The 12,279-nt window shown below is 32.9% G+C and overlaps 2 protein-coding genes across 3 annotated transcripts; both read right to left on the bottom strand.

Annotated features, from left to right (window-relative positions):
• Window positions 1-1,594: 1,594 nt before the first annotated feature.
• On the bottom strand, window positions 1,595-3,347 carry LOC101259612 (probable serine/threonine-protein kinase At1g01540). Its single transcript, XM_069295456.1, has 6 exons — window positions 2,953-3,347; window positions 2,759-2,860; window positions 2,549-2,671; window positions 2,238-2,417; window positions 1,950-2,079; window positions 1,595-1,873 (listed from the first exon to the last, which is right to left on the bottom strand). Exons 1-6 carry the CDS (start codon window positions 3,345-3,347, stop codon window positions 1,601-1,603), a joined length of 1,203 nt encoding a protein of 400 aa, XP_069151557.1. The 3' UTR covers window positions 1,595-1,600.
• A 1,590-nt stretch (window positions 3,348-4,937) lies between these two features.
• On the bottom strand, window positions 4,938-11,288 carry LOC101264492 (glutaminyl-peptide cyclotransferase). Of its 2 annotated transcripts, none has more exons than XM_010319202.4 (11): window positions 10,633-11,288; window positions 9,456-9,512; window positions 9,303-9,338; window positions 9,155-9,219; window positions 8,331-8,394; window positions 7,104-7,221; window positions 6,908-7,005; window positions 5,663-5,733; window positions 5,521-5,548; window positions 5,375-5,429; window positions 4,938-5,280 (listed from the first exon to the last, which is right to left on the bottom strand). In XM_010319202.4, the coding sequence occupies exons 1-11, from the start codon at window positions 10,912-10,914 to the stop codon at window positions 5,168-5,170; spliced, it is 987 nt and encodes a 328-aa protein (XP_010317504.1). In that variant the 5' UTR covers window positions 10,915-11,288; the 3' UTR covers window positions 4,938-5,167. The 2 variants fall into 2 exon arrangements, with proteins under 2 accessions (XP_010317504.1, XP_025886167.1); XM_026030382.2 differs by having other exon boundaries at window positions 9,441-9,512; window positions 10,633-11,077.
• Between the last annotated feature and the right edge of the window lie 991 nt (window positions 11,289-12,279).

The raw sequence follows: 12,279 nt of genomic DNA, 5'->3' as shown, positions 1-12,279 counted from the left end.
AGCTTACCTCAAAGAAGTGCTTATAAACACTTAGTTTTAAGCCAAAATAATAGGAATTTCTAATTTATGACGGTTGACTTAAAGCTGAAATCTCATCCAAACAAGTTCTTATTATCTTTTGTTCTTTTAAATTCAGCTTGATGTTAATTAATTTGTTAATTCTTATGTTCTCTATTTAGTTAGAAATTAGAAAAGACTTGTTTAAAATGCTTTTAGATTAGTGTCAAGCATGATTCAATTGTTAACCGTTAACTACTTAAAATATTATAGCAGTAATATTCATCTTATTTTTAGTACTAGTATTTTACAAAGTAAACAATTAAATATAATTATTGTGATTTTAATGGTTCTCTATCAAAATATGCACTACATTATAGCCAGTACAATTATTTAGGTTGGTGTATGGTGATTGGTTAATTTTTTTTATGGAGTTTGACTTAAAAAGAAATGTAAGGTTCTTTCAGAAAAGAACTTGAAACCAAAATTAGTTTATTTTAAATTTTTCTTCGAATAGGATATATTTCTCTTGTTACCTTCCATATTTTCTGGTCCTTTCTCCATTCATAAACAATTCTATAAAAACAAGACAATTCAAAGTAAATTGCCATTTTTATTTTAATTTTTTTGTTTTATACCAATATTAATCATTTACCTTATATAAAATAATTTATCAAAATAATATATTTTTTAAAAATTTTACAAAACTGGTATAAACGTATTTCACAATAACGTTTTAGGGTATATTTCATTTTTTAAAAGCTAACGGCGTTAGGTTGATATACGATACTGTCAGTAACGTTTTACTCCTAAAATATTTTTTTGAGTAACGGTTTACTTCTAAAACGTACTTACAGTAACGTTTTAGGAGTAAAAGGTTACTATGATAAAATATACCCTAAAACGTTACTGTAAAATACGTTTATACTAGTTTTGTAAAAAAATTTAAAAATATATTATTTTGGTGAATTACTTTATATAATGACTTAGTTTGGTGAATACTATAATAGCTTAGTTTGATCTATACTTCAATATTTTTAAGCACATTAAAGTATCGAAAAGTGATTCAAGTTATCAACTTGTTATATAGGTTTCATTATTTTCAATCTAAAATTTGTTAGTTTTGATAATTTTACTTGGTAGAAATATATTTTCCTATTTTAGCTATTTATTAGAATTTAAATATGTCAATTAAAAAATATGAATTCAAATGAAATTTTTTTTTATCGTTTTTCCTAAAAAAATTTAATTTAAAATTGGAGGAAAGATTTGGAAAATGTTTTCTTTAATTTTTGAAGGAAAGTCATTTTCCATAGTTTCGAGGAAAATGAGTTGATTTGGAAACATTTTCCAAAACTTTGTCCCAACCAAACACAAGAAAATTGGAAAAACACGCTCTAAAAAATGAGTAAACAAGGGAATGTAAGCACCACAACTCGATTACTTTAGCAAAATTTTCTTGGACAAACATACCTGTTATAGGTTCTTTGTTTCCAAACTATTAGTGTGATGCTGTGATCTAACATGTCATAGTAACAAGTTATCTGTCTTATTTTTCAGGTTACTATGAGCGGTAACATATGGATCAGTCAGTGTATAAAGATTAAACGCCTTTGTTTTTATTAATGCTTTTGAAGTTATGATGAAGCAGAGGAATCATGTTTACATCGCTCAATAGTAAATCGCGCGGCTGCAGCATATGAATCACTTCTCCCATTTTAGGCCTGTTGTTGACATCTGGATCAACACATCTAAGAGCAATGAGCAGAAATATTTTCACTTCTTTCATATTAGGCCTTTCTGCTATCTTTGGATCCACTATTTGATCATATTGTTGTCTTTCCACCATTGATTTCATCCAGTCAATTAAACATTCCTGCAAATTGATCATAACTCATTTTAGATCACTTTTTTGAGCAATTATGCCAAAAAAAGAGTAGAAAATTTTTGACCTCATCTTCTGTGCTAGTGTACTCTATGGAAGGCTTTCCAGACACTATCTCCATGATAAGTATACCAAAGTTGTAAACATCACTCTTCTCGTCGAAAATTCCGGTGGATAAATATTCTGGTGCAAGATAGCTGAAACAAGGCCATAAAGAAGAAAGTTATTAATCAATCGAAAAAAGAGAGGCTTGTAGTGTTAAAATGCTATAGCACCTTGTATTGGATCCTCAAAAATTGTAAGATGAAAACATTTTTGAAGAGTTCGAGCAATATATACAAAGAAACTAACTCACCCTGCCATTCCAGGAGGGGTTGTTATTGGGTGATTACTCCTTTCATCAGAATCTAAGAAATTGGTGATACCAAAATCAGAAATTTTTGGATTCCAATGCCTATTTAGCAAAATGCTACTTGACTTCAGGTGTTGATGTATTATAGCAGCTGGTTCAGTATCCTCATGAAGGTAAGCCAAACTGCAACAAATATGTAAATAATTTATCCAAATGTTCCGTGAGACGACCTATAGGTCACTGGTTTGAGCGTGTGTGCATACTTAGTGCACCAGTTTTATTTTTAACTAAATTGTTAATTAAAACACACACACCCTTTTGCAATTCCAAGCACAATGTTCATCCGAATATTCCATGTCAAGGGGCTAACTTCACTGGTGCAGTCATGAAGCCACTGCCCTAGATTGCCATTGTCTACATACTCCTCCACGATTATCCTGATCGAATAATTTATAAACAAAGTTGGCATCCAAATGCATTAAGAATGGAAGTTTAATGGATTATAGATACAGGATTTGTAGTACCTGTAGTTCCCTTCAAAACAATAACCAATCAATTTCACCAAGTTTTTGTGTCTCAGTCCCAATAATACTTCCACCTCCCCTGTAAATTCCATTGCTTTAGTCCTATGTTCGAAACAAGAATTGAATAATAAGATACAATGAAAAAATTGATCCTCCTAAAATTCAAACGAGAATGTCTACCTATTTATATTTACCTGCAACTGAGCAACCGCTTTATTGCAACTCTAGTATTGCCAAACATGATAGCATGATAAACAATGGCATAATCTCCGCAAGCAACTACGTTTTCATCAGCAAAATCATTTGTTACCGCTTGAATCTCTATCAATCTGAATTGATAATTAGGCTTAGTTGCTCTACTAGTAGAAACTATCACTTGTTTTCCTGGGATACTTTTCATGTCGATTGGCTTCAAGGATTTACGTGCTTTACGGCGGCGACACTGTCTGGTTATGATGATACAGAGAGTAGTGATACAGATGAGGACGAAAAGAACAATGCAAGTGATAATTGCAATCCATAATTTGATCCCAGATAATGGAATTGGCTTCGAAAGCCTCTGTATGATGGTTGATAAGTTGAGATACATTCTCACACAATGCAAAAGTGGAGTAAAAAAGCCTTTTATAGAGAGAGACTTTGAATAAGAGAGAGTTTGTTTTCAACTAAAACTCTTAACGTCTCGTAATTTAAATGCTGTGATATTTAATATAACAAAATTGTGACATCCTTATGCAGCGGGATATCTTCAACAAAATTGGTTCATTCGCACAAATATTGAATCATGTTTCGGTTCCGTTTTATGTATTATCAATTTTTTATTTTTAAGTATGTTAACCCAATAACAAATTAATAGGACATATTTTTTATCTATTTTTAATCGAAAATGTCCATAAAATATTATATGACTTCTCAGTTCTCTAAAATGTTTTTATTGTATCAATGAGAGAAAATATAGCTCAAAAAGGAAAAAACATCTGCACCGTATTTTAACACCAAAGCAATGCAATTTTCATTATTACGTGATTTAATGAAGTAGAATGTATTATAAATTTATACACATGACATACAATAACCAAAAGCTACAACCTGCAATTATAAATTAAAACTAAAATCAAATAGTCCAACAAGACTAAAACTAAAACTAAATCAATATAAGCTATAATTGTGAATCTTGAAGTGGATAGAGCACTTCGATATAATTAGAGTGTTTAGTTATATATTAAATTTGTAATATCTAATATTTAGGAAGGGTAATATTATAAATTATTATTGTCATATTAGATTATCCGTTTACCCAATAATCCAATAATAAAAAATTCATATCGAACCAATAACTCAATAAATTTTTTTTATAAACCCAATAACCCAATTACATTTTCTTTTTATTCGATTTATTGGTCACAATGCCTCAATTTATTGGTGGTCTTTAGTTTTCGCCCTAAAGAGTGGTGGAAAATAACCTTAAATGTTTGAAATTTTGTATCATAATAAGCTTAAGTCCTACTAGAATATGCTATGTCTTACTAGGCATTACCTAGTTTACGGCAGAAGGGATTTTAACTTCAATTTGAAAACACTATGCATTAAAAAATTCATAACACACACAAGTTAGGTCTTACAAACATATTTTGGTTCTACAAGACTTAAGCCAATAGAGTCATAAGTTCAATTCAAAAATCACAAAGTTATACCTTACAAAACATATTTTAGTTCCTGCGATATTTGCACCGGTAAAGGCATAAGTTCAAATTAGAAACCACATATGCAACTTATCTATATAGAACTTTTGTCGTATAAGGTCAAAAGTTTTTTGTACTTATGTCCTCCGAAGTCGATATAACACAATTTTTAGATCATATTTAAAAATATTTTGGCCCATAATTCTTTATTAAAAGAACCGTAGAAACAAAAATTAAAGACCACCCCAAAATAATTGATCCACGCAAAAACTTGATTAGAAAAAAATATGAAGATTGTAACTGTGTTTGATCAGAGAGGTATTCCCAAGTCCCAACAAAATAATGAATTTTTTCCCAAGTAAAGCTTGATGAAGGTACCATACCTTTTGCTTTTCAAACAGCAGCCAATGGTGAAATTAATTAACTCCTGAAGCTTGAAGGATCAAACTAAAAATCAAATGAAAAGCTGAATAGTATACTCGATCATAAACGTCATCTTTTGTTTCTACTTGAGTTGCATTTTACTCTAAACCAAATAATAATTGAGTTGAGTATCTACAATTTGTTTCTTTTCTGGGGAAGTACATATAGAAAAATCTGTGTACTCAGTACACTCTCAAAATCTGCATGTGGCTCTCTCTCTCTCTCTCTCTCTCCAACTAGACCCAAAAATCGATGCACTAACAGAATAATCCAGAATTTGAAAAAGAAAAATCCACTGGAGGGATCATGAAAATGGAAATGCCGGGGGCATGCACATCTGCTTGATGTCTCCGTTGAATGGTGTCTTCAAAGGGTGCAACTTAATCTCATAAAGCTTCGGCCATAATTTGCCTGTGACTGAATAAAGAATGAATTTGCCGTAATGAATATTTCCTCGCAATGGTATACTTGTTACTAAAGAACAATAGAATTTATATCAAACGGAGCTTACCAAAAAGACGGTCACCATCCCTATCCCATGCTATGCCATTCAGCACGTCAATTTGCTGCAGAAAATTTAAGTGTTAAAGGAAATGTTCCAACGGTCCAAGTAAACATCATACCCAGAACCTAAAGCAGTTGCTATAGGACACTGACCTTTTTCAAATTGTGTAGCAATCCTTCTCTACATAAGAAATAGAAGTTAATGCATCATTTCACTCTACATAGAACTTTTTCATGAAGTAATAAAATTCCAAATACTGGAATGATGCTACTAGGAAAGAGTTGATAGAAGAACCTCAGATTGGGGAGAAGAATCCATCCAAGAACTGAGCCATCAGTTTGTGATATTCTAGCTATACAGTCAGTCTGCAGAGACATTGTGTCAGAATTAACCCTACGTCACACTTGAGTTGTAAAAGAAATTATCCAAATGGTTTGGGCTTCATGAATCAAACAGGAGCTATTGTACAATGATGTTTACTAGAACTGGTATTGTTGTTAAACAAAAAAATCACAAAAGTTAGCTAGGACTCCAGCACAAATCACAGTTAATGCGCTCTTTGGCAAAGAAAGGCAGATTACAGAAATAACTATAAGTACAAAAGTAATTATAGATAAAAAGGAGTTGGAAACAATTCAGTGAATTATATGAAACAGAAAGCTTTGTCAATCAAGCTCAAAAATCACTTTTTTATAAATCAATCAATTCAAATACCAATTAAATACCTGATTCAGTTGTGATGATGCAGCTTTGAGTCTCCAATTCAAACTTACGGACTAGTTTTTCTTATTTTATTAACAACCAATTGTTTTGTTAATTAATACCTAATGTCTCGTGCAAGATGGAGCCTATGGACACTCAGGCAAATGCTTAGGTGCCTTGGTTTCTAAACTGGACTACCACCTAAAAGAGTTCAGAGCCACACTCTCTTCAAGACAGCGCAAGCCAGAATTGTTGAGGCTCATGCATTAGCGCTTTCGTGCACTCTCTGAAGCTCTGTCTAAGTGATGTGAAGTGTTGCCTACAAGAACACCGTGGTTTAAAGATGTCTCTGGGTGATTCTTTTATATAAGGATCTGAATTCTGAAGTGATCCTTTGACAACACTGAGAACTTATGTACTCGGAAAATATCCTCTATCATTTTGGTTGCTCGTGTTATTAAAGAAAGCTCTTCATTAAACATAGAAATCGAAGAAACCACTACACGGAAAATCAAAAAGCAGCAATTGATCCAAGTTCGGTGATAAGGTACAATATCCAGAACCCATATATTGAGTTCGGACAAAGCAGTCATTGTTAAGTCTTAATGATGATGCCTTGTTGCCCCATAAATGGACTTGTGCATAAGTACTCACACTAGCAGAACAAGTAAAATACAGATTGAGTTTCAAAAAGAATCTCAAGATGCTCTGCTTCGTAGTTAGAGAAAAGATTCTTCCTAATAACTTTCACAGGTTCATGTTTGATGAATATAATTGTGATGTATAATAGGAAATCAATCGTTCTAAAGAGGAGGTTGTGGGAGAACAAGTCCATACCATCCAAACATTCGCCCAAACTTCGTCATAAACATACTCTAGTTCATTGAGTCTGTGTACTTCATCACCTTGATAATTTACGATTTGTTTCTTAACTACTGCAACAATGAGAAAAGAAAGCATAAGAACAAAATAATACATTCTTATATGAAGAATAAAACAACTGAATTGTAATTTGACCTTCAGACGACAAAACCTTTCATAGTTTGAGGGTCAATCTGATACAGTGTAGAAGATCCATCACTCCCATAAAGGATTTTTCCATCAGTTGCCAATCCCCAACCATCGGGCATATCATGGCGAAACTTCTCAAACTGAAGAGAAATTACAAGTTTGTAACTGTAAGAATATTTGGGGGTGGGGGTGGGGGAGGGGTGATAAAGGAAATTCCGAGTACATATCAATACAAATAACCACAAAACAGGCAAGGATTAATACACAGCATATTTCTGCATAACAAAATGACAGTTTATATGGTATAAGAAGATTTTGGACAAACCCGAGCGTCATTTTCTGAAAATGGTGATCTTACAGTTCAAGCAGATGGAATACAGAAGACAACTGAAATCGAAGCGAAACCAGCTCTAAGTTTCTGTGAGGAGAAGGAAATTGAAGTTAAGTTTTTGGAGGGTTTTTTTTCCAGTTTGAAATATACACCGGAAGAAGAGTCAAAACCTTGAGAATATAGATGAAATTGCCTGATATTGCCATATCATCTTAAGCATTATCAGCAAACTAAAAAGAACCCATTATAATTGATTACATATTAACTGTATACAGATGGTTGTCAAAGAAACTGTAGTGGAATGCTTTGCTAGTGACAACTCAGAAAAGGTCCCAACTGACAGGGAGACCTTTTTCTTTTTTTTTGCCGTGGTTTTCAGGTATCGCTTTGCGAACCCGACTAGCTGTACCCACCGGGTCCCGCTGTTTCAAGACGGGTGCACCACGGTTAGTTCCACGGGGCCCTGGAGACGCGGCCGGTTTGTAATGCCTCCAGTGGCCCTGCTGGGGCTCGAACTGGCGACCTGAAGAACTTTGTCCTCAGGCCTTTACCAGCTGAGCTACCCTCAGGGTTAGGGAGACCTGTATAATATAACTGAGCAGCCAAAGATAAATAATTTTCCCAATATCATACTATTAGCCAAAGTAGAAGTTTCCAGAAACATATTGTTGTAGTCAATGAGATCATGATACCATTTTTAAGTTTTTCACCCTTTTGGCCCTGACTTAGAGTCAAAAGTTGGGATTTGGCAAACAAGATCAAAATAGAATGATCAGCACTGGAAAATCTCCTTTTTCAAACTAGAATATTCGCAATAAACATCATAATATTAGTACAAGATAAACTGGAAATCATCTAAGCAAGATACAAACGTAAATAGCACAAAATTGCAAAAAACACTGAAAAAGTATAGCATACTTTGCTGAGATTATGCCGATCATATATGTAACCAGTACTCTGCCGCCAAGTTACTTGAATCAACCTGCGAAATATATTAAGATACTACATTAGATGATAGGACCATCTTTTTCACATAAAAAGAGAAAGCAGCAATCAATTGTACACGGAAAGACTGAATTTGAGAATATACCATGCAGTAAAGGGGTCAAAACTCTTTTTTTAATTCAATTTAGATCACCGTTAGGAAGTATAGTGGGTACTTTCCCAATCAAAGGCGTTTCAGAAGTCCTTCAGATTTGAGGAGATTGTCAACTTATTTAGCAGACATAATCATGCAAAAGCATCCAAGGGTGTGGCCAAGAGGTCAACGAAGTGAGTTGAGAACTATGAGGTCAAAGGTTCAAATTCCAGCAGAAAGCAACAGTTACCATTATTAAAAAAATAAAAAAATCCCAGCAGACAGCAAAGATGCTAGATGTTTGTGTTGGTGGAAGGTAGAAGATACGGTTATCACAAAAAAAGGGACATAATCGTCAAGTCATAAAAGATAAGAGTGGTCAGAAGCCTAAAAGGACCTGTACCCATGTGGGCAACAAAAACAACTTTTTTGTAATCAACCAAAAACAACATATCCGTCAACATCCTGTTTTCCTGGAAAGTATGTTCCAGAGAAGCATTATTGACAACCTGTATAACTTATAACTAATGGGAACCACTATTTTGTTTTGGAAAAAGAACAAATTGCTTATGTCACATGAATTTCTTCCCTTACTGAATCAAGGTAAGAAAAAACCTAGAGCATCAGCTGAATGAGGCAAAACCTTTTAGTTCAGATCACAAACCTATCACCAAGAAGAGTTAAGCCCTCCCCAAAATCAGAGTACGGCATTCTCTGAATAGCCTTAACCTGCGAATGCCAGAAAGAAAGGGCTCAATGATATACCAACTCAGCATCAAGGCCGATTTCACTCAGAGCATCTAGGCAATTACCTTGCCAGTCTGCAGAGTGACTTTCCGAACAGATGACTGTAATCAAATATTATAAGCACGATCAGTTATGAACCCAAAACAATATTCTGGTAAATCAATTCTTCCAAATAAATAATCAATTGGAGTCAACTACAGAACCAGAGGGAAACTCACAGCCCCATTCATCCCAGTAGACTCAAATAGGGTGTCATTTTCTGCATACAGTAGTCCCTGTAGAAAAATGTTCAGTACTATTAGATATGAAAAACACTAGTATCTAATAACTCACCAAGATAAAAGCACCATCTGATTAATACGATAACTCTTTGGATTTCTAAATAGAATGAAGTAGGATAAGTGTAGTGAACCCATAATATTCAGGTTTATCAACAAGCAAAGAAGCTTGAAACCTCAAAAGCAACCAAAGAGAGGAAAGAACATTCATATCAAATAGCACACCATCCACAGATTTTAATCATATTACAACAATAGTTAAGATTTTACTATTTGAAAGCTGATGATCCAAAGAAAAATCTATTTTATCTTTACTTATTTAGATTTTCGCTGTAAATGTTAATTGTAATTAGACTGAACAGTTTCACCGCACTACACATAAATCTATCCTCATAGTTGATCAAGGTACATGGAAAACAATTTCCACATCTGTAGACAGGGAATGAATAATCACATTAAAATATTCCGCCTGTAGCCATTTCATTTATAAATGTTAAGGAAACAGAAACAGAAACATCAAATGTGAATGAACACAAGCTAATCCATGGACAAAGAATCTTTTCTAGATACTTCATCTAAAATGCACACTTCACTGGCAGATTCACATATCCACTGCAGTCATCAGATACCATCTTGATGTTCATTCTTATAGTCGGTTAGCTGAACTCTCTATTATTTGGTGATGTTTATTGTAAATGCAGCTAAATAACTGATCATGGTTTCGATTTGAAAGGATAAAAATGCCAGATGCTTGTACTGTTGTTAAGCAAAAGACTAGCTCTCATTACATCCCTAGAGAAATTAGAATTAGAAACCCAGCGGATCCTGCAACATGTGTTTGATAAGAGGAGCTGGGGCTCTCTTTATCTTCGCTATAGTAAGCCGGGGTATGCCCTGTGAACTGAGTAAGTTTCTTCTTTTTCACTTAAAAAAATTAAGCAATATCCTAGCTCAATCTTACACTACTAGAAATCCAAATTGGACTTCTTTTCTCCTCATGTATGATTAAATTTCTAATCCCTCTTTCTGATTACACAAATTAAATACAAGCGACACTAGAATTCAACATAAATCTAGAGGATCAACTGGGATCAATAGAAGCGAAACAAAAACAAACCTGAGTGAATGCATCGGGATCGTGAGGGAACTCATTGACCACTTCGACTGTGTAAAGTCGATTCGAGGGAACATCTGATTGAGACACGCCTTCCTTTCGCAACGAGGTGTTCAAAACAACTATCAAACAAACAACTAGGATAAAAAATACAAGGGCGGAGATCTTTCTGTAATGGAGAAGAAAACGAGAGGAACTAGCGAGGGAAGAAGCCATGGAAGGTTGTTGAGGTAGGGAGTTTACTCTCCTAGAATTAGATTTCTTTCTCATTTTTGCGCCTGGCATGTGGTCCACACCTCATAAACGCCGACGTTCATGGATTCCTCCGGTCTATCGGAAGGGCACGCCGGGAACGACGACGGAAATTGTTGGGGGTGGGAGATTTACGTGAATAGTCGCGATGAAAAGCGTGGTCTAATGACTAATTCCAATTGCCAACTTTGACTTCCAATTAATCAAATATGTCTTTGGAGTTCATTTGGAAATTTGAGATATTTTGTAAGAATTATTTTGTTTTATATTTGATTATACGAATTAATTAGTTTGGAGAATATTATGTTCTAAAATTATGTGATAGTAGATGGTAATTTAGGGGGTTTAAAATTGAATCAACATTGATAACTCAAATAAAAAAAAATTATTGATTTATTTTTTGCTATAGATTTTGATTTTCTCTTGTTATCGTTATTAATAGTTTGAAATTCGAAAAATATTTCAAAACAATAATATTTTAATATTTAATGGGGCCTCATAGCAGAATTTTTAATATTTATTAAAAATGACAATATTTAGTTTGTTATATTGTTGATTTATGTATTTTTATCATTTGTTTAATTTGAAAAAAATAATAATTAGTTAATAAAGGAGAAAATCAAGGAAAATAATATTTCAAATAAAATAATTTTTAAATTTAAACCAATAAAGTTATCATAAATGTGCATATGAAATTAAATATTATATCAATAAAATATTATAAAAACCTCATCTTAGTAAAATAGATTTTTTATAGAAAATAATATTTTGAGCATTTTTACCTTAACAAGGTTATATTGATTTATGTTTTAAAAATTCAACATCAAGTTACATCGTTAATATTACTATTTTTTGTATTAAAAAACTTTGTTAATCTAATATAATGCAATGTAAAATAATATACATAAAGTAGTAAATATATTATTTAGGAATATATTTTATTTTATAATAGACATTTGTTATTGTTATCGATCAAATAAGTAATACTTTCTTATCTTTTGAAATCGCGCTAAATATTATTTCATGATAGTGCCTATCCATTCAAATATATTGATTAAGTGATGAAAGTAAAAAACGTATATTAAGTTAATAAGAATAAAAAAAAAATTATAACAGTAAGCATGTAATTAACATTAATTAAATAAGAAATAACTTTATGAGTTGTTGTGATGTGATTGAACTAAAATATGTCTTATTTTTTAACCTGAATGGTGAAGAGTGTGTTCGAGAATCACTTATTTCACCTGACACATCTTCCAGATCCAATTCAATACTTTTGAGCGATTTATCCTAATATTGTCACTTCAAAAATGACATTTTTTCACCCGATATTTCTTCCAGATGAAGATCCAACATACAAAATATATAAAATACTTTTGTATCTCAATACATCCACAA

The sequence above is a fragment of the Solanum lycopersicum genome, chromosome 3 (assembly GCF_036512215.1).
Source record: "Solanum lycopersicum chromosome 3, SLM_r2.1".
NCBI classification, from domain to species: domain Eukaryota; kingdom Viridiplantae; phylum Streptophyta; class Magnoliopsida; order Solanales; family Solanaceae; genus Solanum; species Solanum lycopersicum.
The sequence above is the reverse complement of the archived record's forward strand: the minus strand, read 5'-3'. Positions and strand labels throughout refer to the sequence as shown.